The sequence below is a fragment of the Mesocricetus auratus genome, unplaced genomic scaffold (genome assembly GCF_017639785.1).
Source record: "Mesocricetus auratus isolate SY011 unplaced genomic scaffold, BCM_Maur_2.0 Super-Scaffold_100676, whole genome shotgun sequence".
In the NCBI taxonomy this organism is placed as follows: Eukaryota; Metazoa; Chordata; class Mammalia; order Rodentia; family Cricetidae; genus Mesocricetus; species Mesocricetus auratus.
The window spans coordinates 61,503,199-61,531,073 of NW_024429266.1; the positions used below are offsets into that span (position 1 = coordinate 61,503,199).

A 27,875-nucleotide genomic window follows, 5' to 3' on the forward strand; every position below is an offset into this window, starting at 1 on the left:
CATGTTCAGAGGGTCTGGAACAGTCCTATGCTGGTCTCCCAGCTATCAGTCTGGGGTCCATGAACTCCCCCTTGTTCAGGTCAGCTGTTTCTGTTGGTTTCTTCAGCCTGGTCTTGACCCCTTTACTCATCATTCCTCCCTTTCTGCAACTGGATTCCAGGAGTTCAACCCAGTGTTTAGCTGTGAGTATCTGCTTCTGCTTCTATTAGCTACTGAATGAAGGCTCTAGGATGCCATATAAGGTAGTCATCAATCTCATTATTGGCGAAGGGCTTAGATTGTTAGTTGGTGTCATTCTTTTAGATCTCTGGACATTTCCCTAACTGTCAACTTGACACAACCTGGAATTACCTGGAAAGAGTTTCAATTAAAGAATTATCTATATCAGGTTTGGCTTATGGGTGTGTCTGTGGGGGGTTGTCTTTATTGCTAATTAAGGTGGGAAGAGCCACTCAACTATGGTTGACACTATTTCCTGATCTGAGTTCTAAACAGTATGAGAACAAAGGCAGGTAACTGAGCATAAGCAGTGGGCAGCACATTTGCATTGCTCTCTCTCTACTCTTGACTAGCTGGGACTAGATCAAATTGGCTTCTTGTTTTGTTATTTTTCTGAGACAAGGTCTTATATAACCTATTATGGCTTCAAACACTCCATGTAGCTGAGAATAACCTTGACTTGTTTGTTTCTACCTTCAGAGTGTTGGGGTAGTAGACTTGTGTCAACACTACCAAGCAGTTTCTATGATGCTGAGGATTGAACCTGGGGCTTATTGGATTAATTCCCAGCACCCAGAGAGGACAAAAATCAAAGAATTGTTATTATCTCTGAATTATAAAAAATACCGCTCCTACCTTTCAATAACCATAGATGGAGAAAATAAGATATTCATGATAAAACCAACCATCCCTACAGAAAGTTCTAGAAGGAAAACACCAACCCAAGGAAATCACCCATGTCCACAAGAACACAGGAAATAGTTGAGTTTACAGCAGCAAATCCCAAAGAAGGGAATTGAACACACAATGCCATCACCAACAACAAAAACAAAAATAACAGGAACTAGCAATCACTGGTCATTAATATCCATTAATATTAATGTTTGTTAATCCACCTATAAAAAGACACAGACTAGTAGATTGGATATGAAAACAGAATCCATTCTGCTGCATACAAGAAACACACCTCAATTTCACAGACATTACCTCAGAGTAAAGTGGTGGGAAAAAATTTCCAATCATATGAACCTAAGAAACAAGCTGCTGTGGCTATCCTAATAACAAAATAGACTCCAAACTAAAATCAATCAAAAAAGAGAAAGAAAGGCATTGCACATTCATCACAGGAAAAAAGTCATTAAGAGGAAATCCCAATTCTGAACATCTATGCCCCAAACACAAGGGCTCCTGCATTGTAAAAGAAACATTACTAAAGCTTCAATCACAAATCAAGCCCCACGCACTAATAGTGGGAGACTTCAACATCCTGCTCTCACCACTGGACAGATCTGCCAAACAGAAACTTAACAGAGAAATAAGGGAACTAACAGATGTTATGACTCAAATGGATTTAACAGACATCTGTAGAACTTTCCACCCAAACACAAAAGAAAATACTTTCTTTTCAGAACCTCATGGAACCTTCTCAAAAATAGACCACATACTCGGTAACAAAGCAAACCTCAACAGATACTAAAAAAAATGGAATAAATCCCTGTACTCTATCAGATCACCACAGCTTAAATATACAATTCAACAGCAACATTAATTTCAGAAAGCCCACAAACACATGGAAATTGAACAATGATCAACTGAACCACCACTGGGTCAAGGAAGAAATAAAGCAATTAAAGACTTCCTAAAATTGAATGAAAATGACCTTACAACATACCCAAACCTATGGGACACAATGAAAGCAGTGCTGAGAAGAAAGCACTAAATACCTACATAAAGAAGCTGGAAAAAATCCCACACTAGCGAATTAACAGACGAACTGACAGCACTAGAAGAAAAAGAAGCAAACTCACCCAGAAGGAGTAGATGGCAAGAAACAGTCAAATTAAGGGCTGAAATCAATAAAATAGAAACAAAGAAAACAATGCAAAGAATCAATGAGTAAAATAGTTGGTTCCTTGAGAAATTCAACAAAACAGTCAAACCTTTATCTAAACTAACCAAAAGACAGAGAGAGAATATCCAAATTAACAAAATCAGAAATGAAAAGGGGGACATAACAACAGACACTGAGGAAATCTAGAGAATCATCAGGTCATGCTTCAAAAACCTGTACTCCACAAAATTGGAAAACTTTAAGGAGATGGACAATTTTCTATGTAAGTACCTCATACCAAAATTAAATCAAGAGCAGAAAACAACTTAAATACACCTACAACCCCTAAGGATAAAAACAGTTATCAATAGCCTCCCAACCAAAAAAAGCCCAGGCCCAGATGGATTCAATACAGAATTCTACCAGATGTTCAAAGAAGATCTAATACCAATATTCCTCAAGCCATTCCACACAATAGAAACAGAAGTAACATTTCCAAACTCTTTTTATGAGGCTACAGTTACCCTGATACTTAAACCTACACAAAGATACAAGTAAGAAAGAGAATTATAGACCAATTTCCCTCATGAACATAGATGTAAAAATACTCAATATAATACTGGCAAACTGAATCCAAGAACACATCAGAAAAATCAGCCACGATGTCCAAGTAGGATTCATCCCAGAGATGCAGGGATGGTTCAACATATAAAAATCCATCAATACAATACACCATATAAACAAACTGAAAGAAATAAACCACCTGATCATCTCACTAAAAGCCTTCAACAAAATTCAACACCCCTTCATGATAAAGGTCTTGGAGAGAATAGGGATACAAGGAACATACCTAAACATAATAAAGGCAATATATAGTAATCCAACAGTCAACATCAAACTAAATGGAGAGAAACTCAAAGCAATCCCACTGAAATCAGGAAGAAGACGAGGCTGTCTACTCTCTTTGTATCTATTCAACATAGTACTCAAAGTTCTATCTATAGCAATAAGACAACAAAAGTAGATCACGGAGATACAAATTAGAAAAAAAGAAGTGAAACTCTCACTATTTGCTGATATGATAGCTTATATAAGTGACCCCCCAAATTCAGAGAGCTCCTACAACTAGTAAACACACTCAGTAATGTAGCAAGATACAAGATTAGCTAAAAAAAATCAGTATCCCCTTTTATATACAGATGACAAATGGGCTGAGAAGGAAATCGGAGAAGCATCGCCCTTTACAATAGCCACAAATACAAAATATCTTGGGGTAACTCTAACCAAACAAGTGAAAGACCTGTATGACAAGAATTTCAAGTCTTTAAAGAAAGAAATAAAAGAAAATGGAAAGATCTCCCATGCTCTTGGATTGGTAGGTTCAATACAGTAAAAATGGCAACCCTACCAAAAGTAATCTACAGATTCAATGAAATCCCCCAGCACAATTCTTCACAGACCTTGAAAGAACAATATTCAGCTTCATATGGAAAAACAAAAAACTCAAGATAGCCAAACCTATCCTGAACAATAAAGGATTATCTGGGGGCATCACCATCCCTAATTTAAAGCTCTACTATATAGTATTGGCATAAAAACAGGTGGATCAATGGACTCAAATCAAGACCCCAATGTCAACCCACACACCTATGAACATCTAATTTTTGACAAAAGCTAAAAATATAAAATGGAAAAAAGAAAACACATTCAACAAATAGTGCTGGTATAACTGGCCGTCAGCATGTAGAGGAATGCAAATAGATCCATATTTACCAACATGCACAAAACTCAAGTCCAAAGGGATCAAATACTTCAATATAAATTCATCTACACTGAACATCATAGAAGAGAAAATGGGAAATACATTTGAGTGCATAGACACAGGAGACCACTTCCTAAATAAAACACCATTAACACAGGCACTGAGAGCAACAGTTAATAAATGGGACCTCCTGAAACTGAGAAATTTCTGTAAAGCAAAGAACACGGTCAAGAAGACAAAACGGCTCCCTACAGAATGGGAAAGGACCTTTACCAACCCCACATCTGACAGAGGGCTGATCTCCAAAATATACAAAGAACTCAAGAAACTAGACATCAAACTATCAAATAATCTAATTAAAAATGGAGTACAGATCTAAACACAGAATTCTCCACAGAAAAAAGTCATCAGGGAAATGCAAATCAAAACCACTCTGAGATTCCATCTTACACCAATTGGAAAGTCTAAGATCAAAAATACCAATGACAGCTTATACTGGAGAAGATGTGGAGAAAGGAGAACACTCCTCCATTGCTGGTGGGAGTGCAAACTTGTACAGCTGCTATGGAAGTCCATATGGTAATTTCTCAGAAAGTTAGGGATCAACCTACCTGAAGACCCTGCAATACCACTGTTGGGCATATACCCAAAGGAGGCACATTCACACCACAAGGACATTTGCTCAATTATGTTCATAGTAATATTATCATAATAGCTAGATTTTGGAAACAACCTAGATGCCCCTCAACTAAAGAATGGATAAAGAAAATGTGATATATTTATATAATGGAGTACTACACAGTGGTAAGAAACAATGACATCCTAAAATTTGCAGGCAAATGAACAGAACTAGAAAAAAACATCCTGAGTGAGGTAGCCCAAAACCAGAAAGTCAAATACAGTATATACTCACTCATAAGTGGATACCAGACATAAAGCAAAAGATACCCAGCCTACAATCCACAACCCCAAAGAAGCTAGAACCCTCTTCCGGAAACAGATGGAAGCAGATGCAGAAATCCACAACTAACCAATGGGCCAAGCTCCTGGAGTACAATTGAAGTAAGAGAGGAGAGGTAATATGAACAAAGGAGTCAAGACCATGATGGGGAAATCCACAGAAACAGCTGACCTGAGCTAGTGAGAGATCACTGACTCAGGTCTGACAAATGGGGAACCTGCATAAGACCAAACTAGACTCCCTTAATAGTGACAATGGTGCAGCTGAGACAGTATGTGAAGCCACTGGTAGTGGGTCCAAGATCTAACACTAATGCACAAACTGACTTGGTGGATCCCATTCTATATGGAGAGACACCTTGTCCAGTCTAGACACAGGGGTGGTGTGTGGGGTTGGAGAGGTGGCTTGGTCCTGCCTCAACGAGATGATGGGACAGACTTAGTAGACTTCCTAGGAGAGGTCATACCCTCTCTGAGGAGCAGATGGAAGGTGGAGGGGGAGCTGGGGGAGCAGGAGGAGAGGAGGGGGGAACTAGGATTGGAATGTAAAAGATAAATTAATTTAAAAAATTAAAGAAAAAAATTAAAAACACCCCTTACTGTTTTCTTCTTTTTGGAGTATCAACATAGATTAATTTTTGATTTATAGTTCAATACCATTGGGCATTGTCCATGTAAAACACCCCAAACACAGTTCCCCATCTATAACATTGATTAGAGTTCAGGCTGACTGTTTGAGTCCGGGTAAATGTGGCTGGCATAGTGATGTCATAGATGTGGGTAATTTCATTTTTTGAGGGCTGTATCTTTCACATTTGTTCCTGCTACAAGGTGTCTCTTGTTTTGTGTTGGTCATTTGATGGATTTTAATATTGCCCCTCTTTCCTTCCCTCTCTCCCTTCCATCCCTCCCCTCCTCCTTTTCCTCCTTTTCTCTCCCACCTCTCTCTGAGATAAACATTGTGTGTGTGTGTGTTCATATCTATGTATGTGTGTTCATAGAAGCCAGAGGTCAATGTCAGATGTCTTCTTCTGTTACTCTTAATCTTATCTTTTTGAGGCAGAGTCTCTCACTCAGTCTGGAACTTGCTGCTTTAGCTAGAGTGGTTGGCCAGCAAGCTCCCAGGATCCTCTTGCTTCAGTCACCACAGCAACTGGGGTTATGGACACATGCCAGGTTTTACCCAGGCGCTGGGGTTCTAGCGTAGCTGGACTTTACCCACAGAACCCTCTTCCCAGCCCCTCGTCTATTTATTGTTGTGTCTCCTCACTTGAGAATGCACACCAGGCATATGTACTGTGGGCTGGGAAACACAACTCAAGGTTTCTTTTCCTTTGTTCTAGTCTCTACGTTTGGGTTGCCTGTAAAGCTCATGCGCAAGGTTACTGAACACTGATAATACTCTGTTGAAACAGAGTAGGGATGGAGCACAAAAGCAAAACAAAACAAACAAAAACCCACCAGTTAGCACACTCTTCCCAATAATTCAAGTCACATTTGTTGAGAGAGTTATTACCTTGTTCTGGTATAAATCTTGAGCCCAGTTTCATTTTCTTGAGCTAGAATAATAATGTTATACAGTCAGCTGCTTAAGATAGGTTGACAGCCTTTGAAAAGGAGATAGTAGGGGCTGGAGAGATGGCTCAGCCGTTAAGAGCACTTGCTGCTCTTCAGAGGACCTGGGCTTAATACCTGTCACCTACACTGTGGTTCACTGCTGTCTGTCACTCCATTTCCAAAGGGATCTGATGACCCCTTTGGGCACTCCATACTTATAGTGCACAGAGATACACGCAGGCAAAATACCCACACATATAAAATAAGGTTTTTGGATTTTTGCTTGTTTTTGTTTTGTCTTGTTTTTATATATGATTTCTCTATATAGTCTTTGCTGTCTTGGAACTCCTTGTAGACCAGGCTGGCCTCAGATTCACAGAGATTAGCATGGCTCTGCCTCTCAAGTGCTGGGATTAAAGACATGTGCCACAACACCCAGCCATAAAATAAAATAATAAAAAGAAAAGGAAAAGAAGTTAAGTCAGTTCTGAGTGGGAATCTGAGACTTTTATCTACTGCAGAATATTCCCTGATACTGTATCTACCCAGGGCCTGTCAAGGACCATGATATTATTAAAAACACCCCTCCCTTCTCCTTCTCTCCAGCCCCTCTCCCTCATCTCCTTCTTCCTCTCCAGCTCTTCCTGCCCCCTCCTTCTTTTTCATAATTAGGTAGAAAGTGGTTTTGTTTTTGAAAGTGAAGAAATATGTCATTTTGGGACCTTTAATACTGGGAAATTTCTGACTCTTAGTTTTGTGGATATTGACAAAAAAATGGATCTACTGGGTGTTCTAAATGTCACCTGCACAGGATTTTATGGGCTGACCCCACTTCTTCTAATGAGTGCTAGCAAGCCATAGTAACCAGATTTGCAACGATGCTGTCCAGTGGCCAGGTGCCTGTGTCCACCATGGAAATACTTATCTGTCAGCATACACAGAAGACTCCCACATGAAGAAGGGGATCTCTCTTCACCAGCAGCCCTCGTTTCTTTTGTAGCTTCTGTAACATTTTATCTGCATGTATAAGCTAATTTTTGCACACACATAAGCTTTAATAACAATTCATCTAGCTGGGCAGTGGTAGCACACGCCTTTAATCCTGGCACTTGGGAGACAGAGGCAGGCCAATCTCTGTGAGTTTGAGGTCAACCTGGTCTAAAAAGCTACAAAGAGAAACCCTGTCTCAAAAAACCAAAACCAAACCAAACCAAACCAAAACAAAACAAAACAAAAACAAGCAAAGAAAACCACTCATCTAGTTGCCTTATTTTTAGCTTTATGAATCTTTGTCTATAACTTAAATGCACAGTAAGAATACATATTCATATTCATGAACATTCCAGAAGTTAATGTTTTGCATTATTGACACATGTGTGGAGATCAGAGGACAATTTTTGAGAGTCCTTTGTCTCCTCCTACTGTATGTTCCAAGGATTGAACTCACGGCTTGCCAGACCTCTTTGCTTATTTTTTAGGATAGGAGCTCACCATAGGGCCCAAGTCAGCTTAGAACTTTCTATATAGCCCAGATTGGCCCTAAACTCAGAGTCTCCTGCTATGGACTACTGAGTGTTAGGATTACTGATAAGTTCCACCATACCTGATTTGATGGGGTTGGGGGGAGTTCCGCCCCACCAAGCCACACCCTCAGTCCATTCAAGATTTGTCTGAAGCATGCTGTCAATTTCAACTTCCTTTCCCAGTGTCATCTAGCTTTTAACGTATCTGTGAATTGGGCTTTGTGGATTTCTTTGGTCATTGTATTCTTTCTCTAGTTTTTCGTGTTTCTTATTACTTTGGTGTGTTTTCTGTGGGGGAGTTGAAGGGAGGAGAAAGAAAAAGTCAGACATGTTCCTTCATGAAGGAACATGACAAGGAACATGTTTGACTTTTATCCCTGAGCAGCAGCATTAATGACCCTCTAAGGACATGGGTCAGCTCAAATGAGTGAACACTTTTTCAGCACCATTTCTCAAGCCAGGTCTTTAAAGTCCATCCAATATGTTTCTCTTCTTCAGGATACAGTCCTTCTGTATAATGTACTGTTGGGGCCAACAAGATGGCTCAGTGGATATTGACAAAAAAAATGGATCTACCGGGTGTTCTAAATGTCACCTGCACAGGCATCTGCACAGGACTTTTATGGCATCTGCCACCAATAATGATGACCCGAGTTTGAGTCTCAAGGCCCATATGATGGAAGGAGAGAATGACTTCTGCAGGTTTTCTGTGACCTCCATAAACATGCACACAAAACAAATAACTAAAATGAAATAGATCTTCAAAATGTATGGTAGCAGCTTTATATCAGAGAGGTTCAATGTATAGTGTCGCACAAACAGTGCCAGGCCATGGAAGGCAACCTTGGCAGACAATATTCATGCCCTGTAGTCCTAGTGCTGATAGCTTTGGCTTTTAGTTTGTGAGAGGGGAAAAACAGCCATTCCTTGGGTGACAGACACTAGCACAGTCATTGCTCATTAATGTAGTTTCTTCCCTTTGACCCTTCGATATCCCATGTGATAGTAACATCTCCCCTGTGTGAGGGAAATCCTATTCCAGAATTTGGAACACTTTTAACAAGAAGAATAAGGTAGTAGACATTCCCTGTTCTGTGACTGTGCCCTGGAAGCTGCCAGCTGTCCACAATTTGTGAATGACTAGGTGTATTGATTACTCTTTTCATTGCTGTGGTCAAATGTCTGACAAAAGCAATTTAGGACAGAAGGGTTTATTGGGGCATGCAATTTGAGGGACTCGTCATGTGGGCAAGTCATGGCCACTATCACATAGACTCTCTAATCAGGAAACGGGGATGAGTGCAGTCGTCGGCTCCCTTTCTCCCTTTTACTCAGTCCAGAAGCCCAACTCACGGGTGATGCTGCCCACAGTGGGTGGGTCTCCCTATCTCAATGAACCTTATTTAGAAGCCCCTTCACAGGCATGCCCAGAGGCTTGTCTTCTAGGTGACCCTACTTCTTGTCAAGCTGACACTATTAACCATTACAAAGGGATACCTATCAGGGGGGATGGTAGGTCATATCCATGCATCAGTGGACTGAGTAGTGTGTAGGAGGCCTCTGGATAAAGAAATGTAGGGAAGTGGAGTTGGAGTTGGGCAGGTTGCAATATGAGCTAGGAAAGCTAGGACAGGCCTACGAGGGGAACTTGAAGCAGAGACCCAAACGGGATTGGTCATTTAGTTGGATCCTTGGGATAGGTGTTGTGGACAGAAGTGTGAGACTGGGGTCAAGCAGCAGGGAGGCCTGTGTGGATGGAGAGGGGAGGGCAGATCCAGCCTGATCGGGAGGAGGTCAGAGCATGAGGCTCTATTCCTGCATGAGGATTTGGGGTTAGGGATGGAGGCGCTGCTAACACAGCATCTCGACAGTCATTTCTTCTGAGAAACCTGAATGGGACTGGATCTTTCGTTACAGAATGACATAAGATGCTGTAAGATGTTATCAATGATACAGCAGCTTGAGGGCAGCATTCAGTAACCTCTTCAAGCCTATCCTCTTGTGCACGTCACATGTTTGTGTATGTGTAGGGCATGTGTGTATGCATGCGTGCTGACATGTATTTGTGAGTAGGGATATACATGTGTGCAGAGATCAGAAGTCAACCTCGGTTGTCATTTCTCAGGTGCCATTCCTGTTGTTTCTTGAGACAGGGTCTCTCACTGCCAATAGGCCAGGCTGACTGACCAGTGAGCCCCAGGGGTCCACTGGTCTTCTCTTCCCCAGTGCTAGGATTGCAAGAATACACAGCCCACCATACCCAACCTTTTAACATGGGCGGACTCTGAACATTGAACGTAGGTCCTCCTGCTCTCATTGCAAGCACTTTATTAACTGAGCCGTCTCCCCAATGTTGACTCATTCTTTTTTTCTCTGAGAATTTCATACAACGTATTTTGATCACATTAAAAACGTGTTAAGCAGTTTTCTCCTCTCCACTGAAGCAAGAATCCAGTCACTGCCGGGCGCTGGTGGCGCACGCCTTTAATCCCAGTTCTCCGGAGGCAGAGGCAGGTAGATCTCTGTGAGTTTGAGGCCAGCTTGGACTACCGTGCGAGTTCCAGGACAGGCTCCAAAACAATACTGAGAAGCCCTGTCTCAAAAAACAAAAACAAAAAAGAATCCCATCACTAATTTTGCAGCAGCTGATAACCGTGTTTGAGAGGGGTAGAGTGTGGAAGGTATTACAGATCTTGTTGGAGTGAGTTAGAACACAGAAAACTACTTTTTTTTTCCCACCCGCTAGTTCCAGGGAGCAAGAGCGGAGAGCCTGTCTCTGATGGGGGTGATGGAGAAGTGGCTCTCCAGGATGGGCTTGTTCCCCAGCTGTGGGGGAGGTGTCTGCTAGGTGCCTGAGTGATAGAGACAGTCTAATTAAACTGGGATTGATTTATTAATGGAGTTCTACTGCTCACATAATTTAACAACTCCGAGGTGTTGCAGGGCCTGGGGTATTGCTAAAGAGTGCTAAGGCTCAAGATAATTATTGCCTGACTTTGGAGGGGATGACAGATGGGTCCTCATTGTCTCTGGAAATCTCACTGGCAATTGAAGCAGGAGTCTTTGTTGGGTGTTGTGGGGAGGGGTCTTGCTGTTGGTCCTTGGCTGCCTTGCTGGCATGTTCCCTTCTGCGTTTCCAAGGCTCTTTGCCCCTGCTTTGCAGACCCTCCCTCCAAGTCTCTGCTTACTCAGCTGCAGGTCTGCCTTGGCTTGGCCTTAACAATGGGTCTCCTGGGTCCTGTTCGTTTTCCAGCTGCCTTTCTGTTTGAATTTATTTCCAGTCAACATGCTTTTTGGTCTGGTTTGACTTAGTTAAAAAAGAAAGAAATCTGGTCTTTTATCCAGGCCTGTACAAATGTTTATTTAAAACTTATGTTTTGTGCCTGCTTTTGGGGTGTAGCACAAGTAAATGACAGTCTGCCTTAGGACATGCAAACTGTGGGAGGCTGGAGGTCTGTCTGGCAAGGAGTGATGTTCTGCTGGCGTTCTGCTGCCTGGCTCATGTGACCCACAATCACACACCTGGGGACTCTGAACCATTAGCAACCTGCTCATGTAGACCATGGGACCCAGAAATCTACATGTAATAATGGTATACATAGCCACGCATACCTATCAGACCGAAGCACTCAAGAACAGTGCCTTCTATTTCTAGATAAGTACTTGAACTCTCCTGCTAGTTCATTTTAGACCTTTGCTTATCTTTAGGTAATATGGTTTTCCCCCCAAATAAAATATATAAACTAATTTGAATGGTTACTGCTGATGGCTGTAAGAAAACACCAAAAAGTAAGGGGGAAAACCCTCAAATATTCTTGTCCTTCCAAGGTTAACCACTGTTATCATTTGAGGGACCAACAGCAGTCAAAGAAGCAATGCCAACCAAGTCCACCTTGGTGAACCATGAGTTGGCTGGGGTTGCCTCGGAGAGCATGTGTGATGCACAGCCAGTTATATCACCAACAAGTCTACCCCGGCATGGGTGAATAGTCAGAGAAGCAGCATCTTAGAATTCTGATTCCCTTCATCTTCATGGCCCTACCACTGTGAGAGCAGGTCCTCAGAGGGATGCCCTCCTTCACAGCTGCTCGCACGGCCCTCTCACGGGCCTTCAGTGTGCAGCGTGACTGAGGCTGACATGGCCCATGTGTGTCCTTCACAACTGAGTCTAGCTCCTTACAGGCAGCATCTGGGCCCTATGGTGACTTAGGGCTATGCTTGCTCGTGCATGCATGGAGTGCCTCTGACCTCTTCTCTGCCTCCACTGGTCACCCTGGGACAGGCCTGTTCTCCAAAAGCAAACTTTCATGAGGAAGGTTGGAAATGCCTCAATGAAAACTCTTCGGTTTGGTGGTTGTGGAGATGGCGCTAGGCGGTCAAGAGCAGACTCCACCAGCAACAGGAACTAAACTTGATCTCCAGAACCCGAAGAAGAAAGTTGGGCTATTGTACTCTCAGTGCTAGGGGTGGGGGACAGATCCCTGGGGTTTGCTGACCAGCCAACCTAGCCTCTTTGCAAGTTTCAAAGCAATGAGAGACCTGGTCTTGTAACAGGACATGGGCCTCGTGGCGGTGTCATACTCCTTTAATCCCAGCACTCAGGAGGCAGAAGCAGGCAGACATCTGAGTTTAAGGTCAGCCTGGTCTACAGAGTGAGATCCAGCACAGTCAGGGTTACACAGAGAACCCTGTCTTGAGAAACCAAAACCAACCAACCAAACAAACAAACAAAAAAATGAAGTGGACAGCTCTTGAAGAATAACACTGGGGTTTTACCTCCAGACTCCACACACATACTAATGTACCTACACACATATGTATATACACATGAAAGAAAAGAAAGGGAGAAAGGAAGAAAGAAAGGAAGAAAGAGTGAAAGAAAGAAGGAAAGAGAGCCCTTTAGTTTGATCTTCTTTACATGGAAACAGGGCTATCTAAACCTATCTACCCACTTCTGTTGAATTAATTCTTATCCTGGATTCAGGATGTGCTATGATTCAGTTATGGGCCTAAGAAAATGAACTTATTATCTGACACTCTTGAAAAATTCCTTAGAGGCTACTGAGCCCTTCCATGTGGGCCTCGGGCTGATGACTGTTTACAGTTATTTAGCAGCAAGACCTGAGAGTTAGCCTGCTAGCGCAGAGCTTCCGTGAGGACCCTTCAGAGGACTCTCCACTCTCCATGCAATTTTGGCTTTTTGCTCTTCGCATGTTATCAAGGAATTAGACGGAGGTGCTTCTTAAGTAAATAGCGCATCTCTCTGAAGGACCCCGAGTTCACTAGGACCCCACTGGCTCACAGTGCCCTGCGCACAGGGCATGAATAATATTAATGTCCATATTTTCTATCGGTTATCTGTCCACCTGGCAGGCTTAACTCACTTTACATGTGTGTAGTTCCAAGAGTGAAACATGTCGTCGGACTCCAGGTAGTAGAGAAGCCTTCCCTTAGTGGCTATCTCCCGTGTGTATTTCGGTGGTGTGCCACCTTTTTTTTTTTTAATGCTTATAGTATTTCTCTTTATCTGTAGGCGTGTGTATATTGACCTGGCCCACAGAGGCCAGAGAAGGTGTCAGCTTCCTGGAGCTGGAAGTAATAAGGGATTGTGAACCACTGGACATGGGTGCTAGGAACTAAATTATGGTTCTCTGAAAAAAAGAGCAGCAAGTGTTTTTTAATCATCGCCAACATTGTTTTTTTTTTGAGGTGGTCTCTTACTGGATTAGAGGTTACCATGTAGTGTAGGCTGGCTTGACAGAGAGACCCAGGGGTCCACCCATCTCCATTTCGCCAGGGCTGGGGTTAAGCCACCTTTAGCTGTTTGTGGTTATTTTCCAGGAACTGGGTTCAGGGTCTGGTCAGCAGCTTCTAAAATGGCATTAGTCTTGCCTGCTGGTGCCTGGCCTCTACACTACCATGCCTGGCTTTTTTACTTGTGCACAAAGGGTCAAAATCATGCTCTCATGCTTGCAAGACAAGCAAGCATTTAATCTCCTGAGCCCACCTCCCAGCTGACAGAATATGTTTAATTACTAATTCGAGGTGAGGTTCTTTACATTTCTCACTGTAGTAACTTGGGCATCTACTCCTTGGAGATCTGTGGCTCCCCAGGTAAAGGCCTGGTATCACTCAAGTGCAGACTTTTGTTTGTTTTTCAAGACAGGGTTTCTCTGTTTGTAGCTCTGATTATCTTGAAACTTGCTCTGTAGACCAGGCTGGCCTCTAACTCACTGAGATCCGCCTGCCTCTGCCTCTCCAGTGCTGGGATTAAAGGTGTGCACCACCAACGCCTGGCTAAGTGCAGACATTTTGAAGTCACAGTTTAACATCTGCCAAGCAGGTGACCTTCTGGGGCACATGAGAGGAAGGGATGTTGTAACTGTGCATGCCCAATGTACCAAGGCCAGTGAGAGCAGATGGATTGGGAGTTGAAAGCCAGCCAGGCCTGTGGTTCTAGAGACTGAGGAAGCTGAGGCAGGAGGATTCAAGTTTCAGTTTCACTGAAAATTTAGTTCCCAGCTCCTTGCTTTCAGTTCTGAATTTTCGAAGACACAGAAGCCATGTGACTGACAGGTGCTTAATTGTTTGTTTTCCCTGAAGTTGGCCTTTGGATGCTTCAGAACACAGCAGGAGGGGGAAGTGTTGCAGGTAGAATTCGAAAATAATTTCTTTCTCTTTTTTTTCTTTTAATTCTTAGATTTTTGGACATTGAGTTTTAATTTTTTTTCTCTTGGCGCTTTCCCCTGATGTTTAAAAGGCTTGTATCCGATGTGTTGTTGAACTCCCAAGCGAAGCGTAGAACCCACAAGGCTGTCAAATCTGAATGGTGTTTTCTTTCTTTCTAGCTGTCTCCGTCATGAGGTACAGCGCCTCTGCCTTTGGGTTTGCAGTAAGTAGCCTGAAATGTTCTCACACCATGAAGTTCTGCACGCTTTCCCCGAGCTTGCCCGTGGCTCACACCCAGTCATGAAATAGGTGGCTGCTTATGCTAGATGAGCATGGGAAGCACAGCTTTGGGGAAAAGGGCTTCTGTGAAAATGACAGTGGAGTAGAAGTAAACGGCATCAAGGTGGGATGGTTCCCACGTATGCATCAGGGTGCACATGTCCTGTGAAGGGGTTGTTTGAGAGGATGTTTTGGGGAGGCTTGCCTTTTTATGCCCTTCCAGGTTGCATGTGGGCCTGGCACTCTGGGGTGGTGTGTATTGCTGGTGTAGACAGAGACATTGGGAGCTGAGATGAGTTGGGGCTGCTCACACTACAAGTCAGTCTGTCTGTCTGTAGCCCTGCTAAGGGAGCTGAGCTTTCTGCCTGCCTCCTGGTGGAAATAGGTCAATGTCGGCAGGTATGTAGAAAAATGGAGTGATATTTCTTCATAGCGCTTCAAGAGAGGGCCAGCGCTAGTATATCCTCAAGAATTAAGATGTGTGATGACTCAAGGGAATTCCTTCCCTCCTTGTTACACAGACATAAGGCATCGTGTATCAGGTCTCAGACCCACATCTGCCCTTTGTTGTAAGAACTCAATGTTTGGGGAGTGTTGTTTTGAGGACGTTGCAAATTCTTTCAAGAGTCTCATGAAGGATTCAGACTGTCCAGATAATTACACATGCACACACTGTACCCAGAACACAAACAACATTTACACATATCAGGAAATAAATGCACAATATATATACACACAGTGAGATACATATACAATACATAAACACAACCAGACATGTACAACACACACAAAGACAGAAATAGAAACACACACCGCATACACACATCCAGAAGTAAATAGACAACATAGACACATGTGTGTACACACTATATACGGATGCACATACATACATACATACATACATACATACATACATACATACATTCTCAGAAATCCCCCCCTCTGGTTCTCTCAAAAGCATAGAGCTTTCTATACAATATTAAACTGTTGGTAGACTTTCTGGACGTAGCTAAAACAGTTTCAGTGTGAGTCAGAATTAGAGTTTGCCCCCAAGTTTTTTTTTTACTTACAATGTATAGGAAAAGGCTAATGTCACCTTGCCTATTATAGGAAAAAGAAGTTTTATGTATTTCAGAAAATTGTACCTCTCATTGCTATAACCTGCTATATCTCCAGATTGCCAGGATCCCAGGGCTCTGAGAGCAGAGCCAACCATACAAGGGCCACGGTCCTGCTTCCAGGGCAGTATGTAATGCCCAGGACTCCACCATGGAGTTCAAAGTGGCTTCAAGAAGCATGCAGAAATGTGTGTACTTCGAGATGCTTATTCAAACTCTCTGGGTCACTGTGCAGTTACCCTGTGTGTTCATGGTTGTGCCTTGCTGACTCTGGAGAGTCACTAATGTCCTGTTTCCTTCTCTAGTTTGACGCCATCCTGGATGTGCTGTCCTCGGCCATTGTCCTCTGGCGTTACAGCAACGCGGCAGCTGTACACTCTGCTCACAGGGAATACATGTAAGTGGATTCTTCTTCTAGATTGGAGGAGCCTGTCTTCGTCCTGATGTTGAGAAGTTGTGCAAGCTGCCTTTGGTGTAAGCTAGTGCACTGTCAGTCATGCGACAAGCCTTTTCTTGGGATAGTCACAAGGACATGTACCTTTGTAATTTGTTCAGTTCCCCAATCTAGAGTCTGTCCCTCTATTCAGCCATTCACCTACTTGTCCATCTGTCCATTCTTTCAACCACCCATCTGTCCTCCAATCTTCTAATTCATCTACTCTTCCAACTGTCCACCCATCCATCCATCCATCCATTCATCCATCCATCCATTCATCCTCACATTCATTCAATTACCCACACCCTGTACATGCATCCATGCATACATCCACTTATCCATACATCCACTTTCCATCCATCCATTCATCCACCCATCCACCATTCATCCATCCATTTAGCTAACCACCTACCAGTCTTCCTATCTGCTAATGTATCCTCCTTCCCTTCCCCTCTATCCTCTCTCCTTCTCTCACCCCTTCCTCCCCTCCTCCCTTTCTCCCCATTATCTGTCTTTGCTGTCTCCATTTTTTCAGGGTCTCACAAATGCTAGACTAATTCTCTACTACCAAGTTGTATTTCCAGCTCTTGAAGTCAGATTTGTTGTTGTTTTGCCTGTTGTATTTTTATTTAACTAATAGTACTATGTCTAATCTATTAATATTTTAAATATTTTTGTTTTTTGGGACAGGGTCTCTCTGTGTAGCCCTAGCTGTCCTGTAACTCACTTTGTACACTAGGCTGGCCTCAAACTCACAGAGATTTCCCTGCCTCTGCCTTCCAAATACTGGGATTAAAGATGTGTGCCACCACCACCCAGCTTCACAGAGTATTTTTGTTTGTTTTGTTTTGTTAAGTCTACAGTACCTGGTATTCCCAGGTCTCCCATCCAAGTACTAACCAGACCTGACCAGCTTAGCTCCCAAGATTAGACAAGATTGGGTACATTCAAGATGGTATGGTCATTGAGCTTTTAATTTCATATAAACTGATATAAGACACACCTATGCACATCAAACACTCCCAAACACCCATAGAAATTCATACCACTGTTTGCTAGCTCTGGAACTTCACTATGCTTCAGTCCCTCATTCGGTAAAGTAGAAAAAGAAACATTCCTCCTCCATGGAATTTCCGTGCTGGACACATATGTTCCTACACATGCATACATATTTGTGTGTTTATGTGATTGTGCATACACGTGTGTGTGTGTGTGTGTGTGTGCCTGTATACCAGCACATGCAGGGATTTCTCTGGCTTCTGTGGGTTTTGGATGGCTGACCACCAATGAGCAAATGCTTCTTTGTGTGGTTCTAGAGGTGCCAGAGAGAAGGTGCTGGTGAGGCAGTATCAAACCACACACAGAACCACGGAAGGCAGAGGTATCTCTTTGGTGTCAGGGAACTCAGGCAGTAATATATTTGAGGTTGAACTGTTGAAATGCAAAAACTCCTGAAAGATGACAGCATACAGATTCACTAATGGCATCAGGAAAACAAATCACGGGAGTTGGAGGGATGGCTCAGCGGTTAAAAGCACATATTATTCTTGTATAGGACATGACCTCACATAGGCAGCTCACAACCTCCTGTAACCTCAGCTTCTGAGGATCCAATACACATAGGGACCTGCATTCATGTACACATACCCAACACAGATGCAAACACACATAATTTAAAAATAGTAACGTATAGCAGGTGGTAGTGATGCAAGCCTTTAATCCTAGGACTTGGGAGGCAGAGGCAGGAGGATCTCTGTGATTTCGAGCCCAACTTGTCTTACAGAGTGAGTTCCAGGACAACCGGGGTTGTTACACAGAGAAACCCTGCCTCAAAAACCCAAATAAATAAAGTAGTAAAATACATCCCTTAAAAGACATTGAAAAACGAAAGCAAAACAATACAAAAAAACTCAACCCAAACTTCTGCAGATGTGAAATATTTACTTTGATGTGCACCATCTCTTTTAAGAAATATGAAGTATTGGATTTGTGATATCAAAGATGATACCATTTCTATAAAGTCAATTTTGAAAATAAGTTAACCTTTTGGTAAAAAAAAAAGTAAGAAAAATCGGATAGTAGAAATTTTAACTTTATAAGATTTCAAATGATGACTCTAAAACATGGGAGGCACTAATGTACACACCCAATTCATTATGTAGGGGTGTGAGGACTTTAATAAAACTTCCACAAAGTCTAGAGAGCTGCCCTGTTCTGTATCAAAAGCCAAGCACCACTTAGAGTAACATGCAAGCCTTGGTTCTGCAGATGTGTTATGCAGTTTGCCTTTGTTGCCTTGCTTTAATTTGATTGGAGATGAAGTGTAAAGGTAAAATATGCCCCAGACTCCGGAGAGTGAGAAGGACATCTATAGTTTACATTTAGAGAGATGGATGTCAGTAATGTGCTCACCGTGTGAGCATGGAGATCTGAGTTTTCCCAGGCCAAGCTTGATAAGAAGTGTCTTTGATTTTACTGTTTTCAATTTTATTTTATTTGTATGTGTGTGCAAGTGCACACATAGGTGCAGGTGTGTGTGCAAGTGCACACATAGGTGCGGGTGTGTGTATGTGTGTGCAAGTGCACACATAGGTGCAGGTGTGTGTATGTATGTGTGTGCAAGTTTACACATAGGTGCAGGTGTGTGTATGTATGTGTGTGCAAGTGCACACATAGGTTCAGATGTGTGTATGTGTGTGTGTGTGTGTGTGTGTGTGTGAAGGGCAGAGGTCAACCTTGGGTGTCATTCTTCCGGTGCCATCCACCTTGTCTTTTTGGGACAGGGTCTCCCTTTTTTAAATTTTAAAAACCTTTCATTTATTTTTGAGATTATGACATAGTTATGTGAGCACCTCCCCCACCTTTCCTCCCTCCAAACCCTCTCACAGCTCAACTGCCAATCTAAGTTGGCTGGCCAATGAGCCTCAGGGATTTACATAGCCCTGCCTCCCTGGTGCTGGGATTATAGACATGGGCTAGCACATTTGGCTTTTTTCTTCCCAAGAAATTATGTATTTTTTATTTTTATAATCTTTTTTATTTAGAAACACTCTTATTTCACATATCAATCCTCCCATTCTCTCTCCCTCTCATCCTCCCACGCCCTCCCGTTGACCCCCCCAACCCACCTCCCACCCACTCCCCAAGGATAGTGAGGCCTTCCATGGGGTTCATCACAGTCTGTCCATCGTTTTGGGGGAGGGCCTAGGCCCTCCTCCATGTATCTGGGCTGAAATAGTATCCCTTCATTGGGAATAGGTTCCCAAAGTCCATTTGTACACTAGGGATAAATACTGGTTCCACATTTGGCTTTTTTAAGGAGGCTTCTGGGGTTGGAAATCAGGTCCTTATACTGGTGCGGCTAGTACTTTCCCAACTGCACCATCTTACCAGCTCTGGTTTCACTGTTTTTAAAGATTCCCAAATAGATACACTAAAACTGTGTCTGTTACCCACAATGCAATCATGAAGGTCTACTTTGAGGATCTTTGGGTGGTTGTTTGCTGGATAATGATCATGAGTTCACTTGGAGATTTCTAATCTAAGGATTAAGCGATACTTATAATCCCCCATATCACCAGCTTTAGTTAACATTTCAATCTCTGGTTAAAAATTCATGAGCTCACAGCCGGCTGGGAATATATTTGCATATTAATGACATAAACAAGCGTTGAGGAATACAGTCAGAAAAACTGTTGGCTTCCAGTTAGTTTCTAGAGAGTAATATCAGAGGGAGCTGAGAAATACCCAACAGGCTTTTATAAGCGGTCAGTTATCTTACTTTCCTGATTTGAAATCATAGCCTCGGAGTGAATCTTGCGTTTGAAATTGCCAGTGTAGAAGGTGGGTCCCCGCTGGCACTTTGCCTCATGGAAATGGAGTGCATGATGCTTCCGTCTCTCCATAGTTTCCTTTTGATGAATTAAAAAAAAACTTTTATAAAACTCATGTAGCTTAAACGTTGATATTTTTGTACATGCATTCATACATGTACAAGTGTACATGTATATACTCACCTGTGTGAAAGCCAGTAGATAGCTTTGAATGTTGTTCCTTGGGAATCATTTACCTTGTTATTTTTAGACAGGGAGGTCATTGGCCTGGAGCCCACCAAGTAGACTCAACTGGCTGAGCACTGAGCCCCAGAGATCTGCCTGTCTCTGCCTTCCTGGACCACCACACCTCATCTTTTTTTTTCTTAAAGAATTCTGCAGGTTGAACTCTTGTCTTCATGCTACTGCAACACACATTTTACTCAATGAACCATCTCCCCAACCCTCAAATGAAACACTTTCAAGTGTGCATAGTTCAATGGTCTTAAGCATATTCATGCCATTGTGAACCAGTCTGTGGTCCTGCAAAACTGTGCTCTTAGCCAAAAGGGGAAGAAGTAAGGCCCCTCACAAGAGAGAGTCTATACCCATGGAATACTCCCATTCTTCTCCCCCAGGCCCTGGTAACATCAGCCTACCTTCTATTTCCACGACTCTGATTATGTTATATAGCTTATAAATGCAGTTATACAGTGTGGTGTGAGGTTTCCTGAGGAGAAGAACACATTTCTATTCACCCCAGATAAGGAGTGAACCAGTGAGAGCATTTGGAGTTTCTTATAGGAGCATGCCCAACTTATGGATGACTAAGCCACCATGATGAATACTGCCAATTTGAAAAGCCTCTGAGCATGTCTGTGAGAGAACTGATCTAGTTAACTGAAATGGGACAACTAACCCCAAATGTTGGCAGCACTGTCCCACAATCTGGCTGCAGGCTGGGCACCAGGATCTATTGCTCTGCTTCTGTAGGGTGGGTACATGTCACCAGCTGCCTTTCTGTCTGCCACTATGGCTTCCCCACCAAGATGGGCAGTACTGCCCAATTGTGAGCCAAAAGAAACCTTCCTTCTTAAAGTGCTTTTGTCTGGGATTTTGTCACAATAATGGCAAAAGTGACTAATAGACAACCAAAGAAAATTCTTGCCCCTTCTCAGCAACTATTGAGACATCTCTCCAGCCATTTTTAATCTTCTCTGCTCTTCCACAGTGGAGATCCCCTCCTTAGGCAATGCTCCTTCAAGGGTTCTGGGACTTCACACATTATTTAACAATCAAAACAGTCCCTCACAGACATGATCTGGGCAATTCCTCATTAAGACTCCCTTCCCAGGCGACTCTAGGTTGTTTCAAGTTGACATAACAAGTCATCACAATATCTAAATTGGTCTAGGAGGGGTGAAAGACAGCAGCCAGCCTAATGAACAGTCAAGAATGGTTAGAAGTCTTGATTGGGTCAACAGTTGTTGGTATGAAATATTAAGAACCAGGTTCTCCAGGTGTTCCATCTGTTGCCACAGACTTAGACTGACTGTCATGGTGGGGATCAATAGTCAGGAATTTGCATCTGACTCGGTGCTGGCTGGATGCTCTGTCTGGAACTGATGTTAAAAAGAAGTAGGGCAGAGTTTGGGGCTGAGAGGAAGACAATGAGACAGGTATTAGTGTCATCAATAAATGAAGGAGAGGAGCCAACAAGTCAGAGAGTGATGAAAAAGGAGGTACGAGGGCTGGGAAGATGACTCAGTCAGGAAAGTGCCCCCATGTCAGAAGCCACTTGTGATCTTATGCATCTGTAACCATAGAGCTACTGGTAGGCAGAGGCAGATGGATGTTCGGGGGCTCTCTGGCCAGCCAGTCTGGCTAGCAGATGAGACTATGGATGAGAGTCAAGGGGTGGGAGCCAGGGGGTGGCTATGAATCCACTCAAAAGAATCGCATACTTCTTTGTAACATTCACATGGTAAATGCCAATGTCAGTAGGTAGGGAAAGCATGGTATAAAAGAGTATGTGGTCTCTTCTAACTTGTTTTAGAAATGGATTTTACATTTGTACACTCTTGTTTAGATATACTTAAGGACCCAAAAGGGATGGGTAGCAGGATGGCCACACCTTCTGGAGAGGGGCTGTGGATAAGTGAAGGAGAAGCATGTTTCTTTATATCCTTCCAGGCACATCCAACCCACATGGGACATGCAGTCCAAGATAGCTATGAATGTGGTGTACCACAATATCATAAACTCACCTAAAATGTTGTGAGAATTTTGTGTGATTTTTTTCAGTTACTAGTCTATTGAGTAGTTCTTGAATGACAGACTTAATTTATTATTATTTATTATTGTGTGTATGATTGGGGGGCGGGTTATGCATGTGCCATGGCATATATGTGGATGTCAGAGGACAACTCTGTGGCGTTAGTTCTTTCTTTCCATCTTTATGTGGTGTCTTAGTTTAAGGTTTCTGTGCTGTGATAAAACACTATGAGCATCAAAACACCATAAAACACCAAAAGCAATGTGAGGAAAAAAAGGTTTATTTCACTTTACATCTTGTAGTCCGTTATCCATCCAGTGAAGTCAGGGCAGGAACTAGAATCAGATGTTGCAGAGGCCTTCCTTCCTTCCTTCCTTCCTTCCTTCCTAACTTCCTTCCTTCCTTCCTAACTTCCTTCCTTCCTTCCTTCTTTCCTTCCTTCCTTCCTAACTTCCTTCCTAACTTCTGTCTATCCTCCCTCCCTCCCTCTCCTTCCCCTTCCATTCCTTCCTTCCTTTGTTTTCTAACATGACCCAGTCACCTTTTAGTTTTCAGCCAAGATAGGAAGATTCAGCCACAGCCGAATTCTCCATGAATGGGAGCCGGGCAGGTGTTTATGCTCAGGCATGCTTTGCTCTCCGTACCGATTCCTCACCAGCAGTACTTACGTCACGCTAATGTTTGAGTTACTTCTAAGAAACGCAGTTGCTGAAGGGCACATAGACTGCCAGCACACATTATGACCTGCGATGCTGCCTTCCCACATGTTGATACACTTGACCTTGTTGATGTATTCGTTCTATACTTGATGATACCTCTCTGAAAGGCTCCCATGACAACACTGGGGTGAAATTCTGCATCCATACCCAGTTTGGAAGTTCTCCAAATTTAATCTCCCTGAGCTTTTCCTTCAGTGACCTGAGCAACACCATCTTGCAGTCCTGGTATCCACAGAGCCCAGCCAGCCTTAGCCTGTTTTCTTATGACTCCTAGAACCACCATCCCAGAAGTGGGACCATGCACAGTGAACCGGTCCCTCCCACATCAGTTATCAATTAAGAAAATGCCCCACAGGCCAGTTTGGTGTGGGAGTAGTCTCAATTGAGATTCCCTCTCCCAAAATGATTGTGGTTTGTGTCAAGTTGACACAAGATGATCTAGTACAGTTTAGGACTTTAAGCTTGCAAACAAGTGCTTTTAACCACGGGGCCATCTCATGAACCACTAGGAAACAAGTCTTCCACCCAGTGGGGTTCAGAGAAGCCTTAATTATCATCTTGATATCTAGAGTCATCAGAGAGGAGTTGCTTCAACTGAGGAATTGCCTAGCTCAAATTGGCCCAGGGTTATGTCTGTGGGGGAGTGTCTTTATTGTTAATTGATGCTAGAGGGCCCAGGTCCCGGCCTGTCCTACTGCTCATCAGGCAGGAGGTCCTGCTAGGACGGGCGGATGGACACACACACATATACATACATATATATACATATACATATATACATACATACATACATACATATACTAGGTAAGCATGAACAAGTAAGCAAACCAAAGAATGAGCTAGCAATCAGGGTTCCTCCTTGAGGTCTTGCCCTGGCATCCCTCTGGAATGAACCGTGAGCTGGAAATGTAAGTCAAATAAACCCTTTTCTCCCCATGTTGCTTTTGGCCAGAGAGTTTTGTCACAGTAACAGCAAGGGAACTAGAACAGCACCCCTGTAAGTTTAGACCACCGCCATCCAGTAGACTCTTCTATGACAGGCGAGGAGGCAAGAGGCTGGGGGAAGAGCTCAGCCTTAGAACAGTAGCTTAATATGCCTTATGCCCTGGGTGCTATCCTCAGCATCAAAAACAAAGTGCAAAGTGATTTGCAAATGAGAGAAGGACTTCTCAGGAGGCAGCAGGGAGGTGCCGATTACATAGGCTGTGGGGGAGAGATGGGTGTACTCCGGGAGACTTGGCAAGGCTGAACTACACTGGGAATTTCATGCCTGTCTTAGCCATTCTCAGCTCCGTGCACCTTGTAAAGCCACAGGAAGGACAGCTTCCTGCCGCTGTCAGCTGCCAGGGCCGCTGGGATGCTTGCCACCGAATGTACAGCCCGGTGCTCTTTGGGAAGCCTCTGACATTTTACATATGATAGCTGCACAGGTGGGGCCCCACCCAGGCTCCCCAGGCCCAGCTGTCTTCCTGGGCCATCCGGCAGCTCCTCCGGAGTGAGAGGTGGCAGCAGATGGGGGCCACTGCTCACTTCTGCAGGCTTTCCTTCCACAACTGAGTCAGCCACGCAGCCCAAAGACACTTTTCCCCAGTTCCAAACGTATGTGCAGATAGCAGGATGCTCAGCCGTGTGCTGGAGAGTGATTCCGAGTGTTCTGAAATGGGCGTTCCTCGAGGTTCGGAGATGCTGCTCCACGTGTGTTCCCAGTGAAATAAATGGGGGCGCACTGGTGCACACTCAAGGAAACAATGTTGCTCTCTTTTTCAATTTGCTGAGCAAACGACTTGGCTTAAGAACTTCCAGCTAACAGGATGGCTCCAATGGTGCCTGCCCTTTTGATGCCTGGCACCAGCTAGCATGTGTGTGGTTTGGGAACAGCTCCAAAAACCAAAAAAGAAAAGTAGCTGATGCCAGGCCTGAGAGATAGCTCAGCAGGTAAAGGTGCTTGCCGCCAATCCTGCTGGCCCGAGTTCAATCCTGGGACCTGCGTGATGGAAGGAGGGAACTGACTCCTGAAAGTTGTCCTCTGATTGTGACATTAGTGCTGTGGCATGTGCCACTCACTGAAAATTAACAAGCAAATGTATTTTAAGTATTTTTTAAAGAAAAGTAGCCGATTCGCCATAGAGGTGACGGGGGGGGGCAGTTTCTTTGGTCCCTGGAGCCTAGTGGCTTGCAAAGTGACATCCTTGCAGCTTTCCCAGCTTCTTGCGGGGTGTTTGATCTGGCTCTAAGCCGGACGGTTTGGAGAAGTGGCTCACCGTGTTCTAGTGCTCTTCATATCACAGCCACCCTGGACATGTTTTCTGTCAACAGCGGAAGCTTCTCTAGAAGAAAAGAATTGAATAACTTCCCAGGTGCCGTCTGCTGCTGGCACATGAGTCAGGAGGAGCCTTTTAGGATAGTCTGAGCCCACTTGACTTGAAGAGTGGGTCCTGGGTCCTGTCTTCCTGCCTTTACTGTCGAAACCCTTTCAGAGTCAAAGGAAAACCTTACCAGGACAAGCATGAGGCTGAGTGCTGTGTGTGTGTGTGTGTGTGTGTGTGTGTGTGTGTGTGTGTGTGTGTGTGTATTAGAGAAAAGCATGTGTAGCCTTGCTCCCTGTTAGCACTGAAATGTCACCTCCAAGAATATATGAAAAAAAGGCATGATAACATTTGTCTGCAATCCCAACACTCAGGAGGTGGTGGCAGGAAGATTAGAAATTTGCATTTTCCTTGGCTATGTGGCGAGCTTGAGGGTAGTCTGGGCTACAGGAGATCCTGCCTCAAACACAAACAACCAAACAAAACCAAATTTTGGGAGAAAGTTGCCCAAGCTTTAAATGAAGATTAAAAAGCTCTCCCTTTTTGCGGCTTTCTTGGGGGTGATTGAACAGCCAGAGTTGATGTGTTTTTCTCCTCTTGTTTTTTTTTTTAATTTTGTTTTTGTTATACAGGGGTTTTGGAGTTGGATAATAGCATTTCCCAACATTTACTTTTTTGGCATCTTCAATGTAGCTCAGGCTGGCCCCAAACTCATTATGTAGTTGAGGTTGATCTTGAACTCCTGATCCTGCTGTCTTCACGTCCCAAGTGCTGGGATTACAAATATGTGCCACAATGTCAGGTTTATGCAGTGATAGGGACTGAATCCATAAACTCGTTCTATTTGTTACTTTTTTATTGCTGTGATTAAATTCATGACTAAGGCAATATAAAAGAAAGCTTAACTGGGATTGTGGGTCCAGAGGGTTAGAATTTATGATGGTAATGTAAAGGCACAGTGGCAGGTGGCTGGAGCAGCAGCTGAGAGCTCACATCTCTGGCTGTAAGCAGGAGGTAGAGTGCAATGGCCACAGCAATTGGCGTTCGAACCTCGAAGCCCACCCTAAGAGACTCACCTCCTCCAACAAGGCTACGCCTACTAATCCTTCCCAAACAGTTCCATCAACTGTTTGGATCATGCATTTAAACACATAAGTCTGTGGTGGCTATTCTCATTCAAACCACTACACTCACTCATACATGCTAGGCAAACACTCCACCAACTGAGCCTAGCCTCAGGAGCCTCTTTTTCCAACAGTAGACTCTTGTGTACTCCACTCTGACTTGACTGTCTGTGCCAAGCATTCTATAAGATAGCTGGAGGGAATGAGACCAGCCAGCTCCATTCCCGCAGACCTAAAATGAGAAAGTGGCCAGTGCAGCAGCTACTGCAGGGGTAAGGAGAACTGGTATACAGTGCTCCCAGTGGGGGGTGTGGGGAGGGCATCTGTGAAGCTGGGGGTCAAGGGCAACCACTTCTTAGAGATGCTATTTAACCTGGTACTGAGGTTGGCTAGAAGATGTCTGTATGGACGTACTGCATTCCTAGACAGAGAGTTAGCCATGATGTGTTTAAGGAGGGACCAGTTGGCTGCATTTGAGAGTCAGAAAAATGAGTTGCCGAGGCTTGACCTAAGCAGTGAGGAGCCTCACAGCTGGGGCCTCATGAGCCTCAGGAGAAAATTGTGATTATGAGAGAACTGGGAAGCCATGGGAGAGTTATTAAGCCTTTGGGTGAAGTGCCCTGGCTATAATTAATGTTGTGAGCTCAGCTGGCTTGCTATCCAAGAAACATAACATGATTGTGAATACGGGAGGCTCTGTATTGTTTCTTAAAAAGAAAAAAAGAATACGATTCATTTGTGTGGCCAATTACCGTGGTGGTGCATATGGGAAAAATAACTGCCTTTAAATGAATACAGATTTTAAAGTGTTCCCTCACCCGTGGCTACCCTCGTCTCATCCTTCCACCCTCCTCTGTGAAGGGCAATCACCACGAGCATTTGGTGCAGCATGCTTCCAGCATATTTCCTTAGCAAATCAAATAGAACAGACAGATATATGCCGTTTGCACACACGAGTAGCTAGGTGTGAGAATGAACATTTGACCTTTCTCTACATACTGCCCTGTAACCCACTTTCTCCCAACCCAAAGCCAAGAACATCTTCCAAATCTCTTATTTTCCCAATCTGTTCTCTCTAGTGACGTCAGAGTTTGGCTATTGGCAGTATTTAACAGTCTATTGGGAAGTCTGAATTGCTTCAACTTTGGTTATTTTAAGCAGTGACGCTTCTTCCGGCTTGGGTGTGAATCCCATGTCTGAGAGGCAGGGATTATTTTTCTTTAATAAGAGACAACGGCTGCAGAGATAGCTCAGTTGGCAAATTACCTGCCATGCAAGCATGAGG

General features: G+C 43.6%; 1 protein-coding gene across 1 annotated transcript in view; it reads left to right on the top strand.

Annotated features, from left to right (window-relative positions):
* Tmem163 (transmembrane protein 163) overlaps nucleotides 1–27,875 on the top strand; it is a 160,964-nt gene that overhangs the window by 91,230 nt on the left and 41,859 nt on the right. The window contains exons 3-4 of the mRNA XM_040738104.1: nucleotides 14,701–14,744; nucleotides 16,224–16,315. Coding sequence (XP_040594038.1) covers nucleotides 14,701–14,744; nucleotides 16,224–16,315 — 136 coding nt within the window. The remainder of the gene's footprint in view (nucleotides 1–14,700; nucleotides 14,745–16,223; nucleotides 16,316–27,875) is intronic.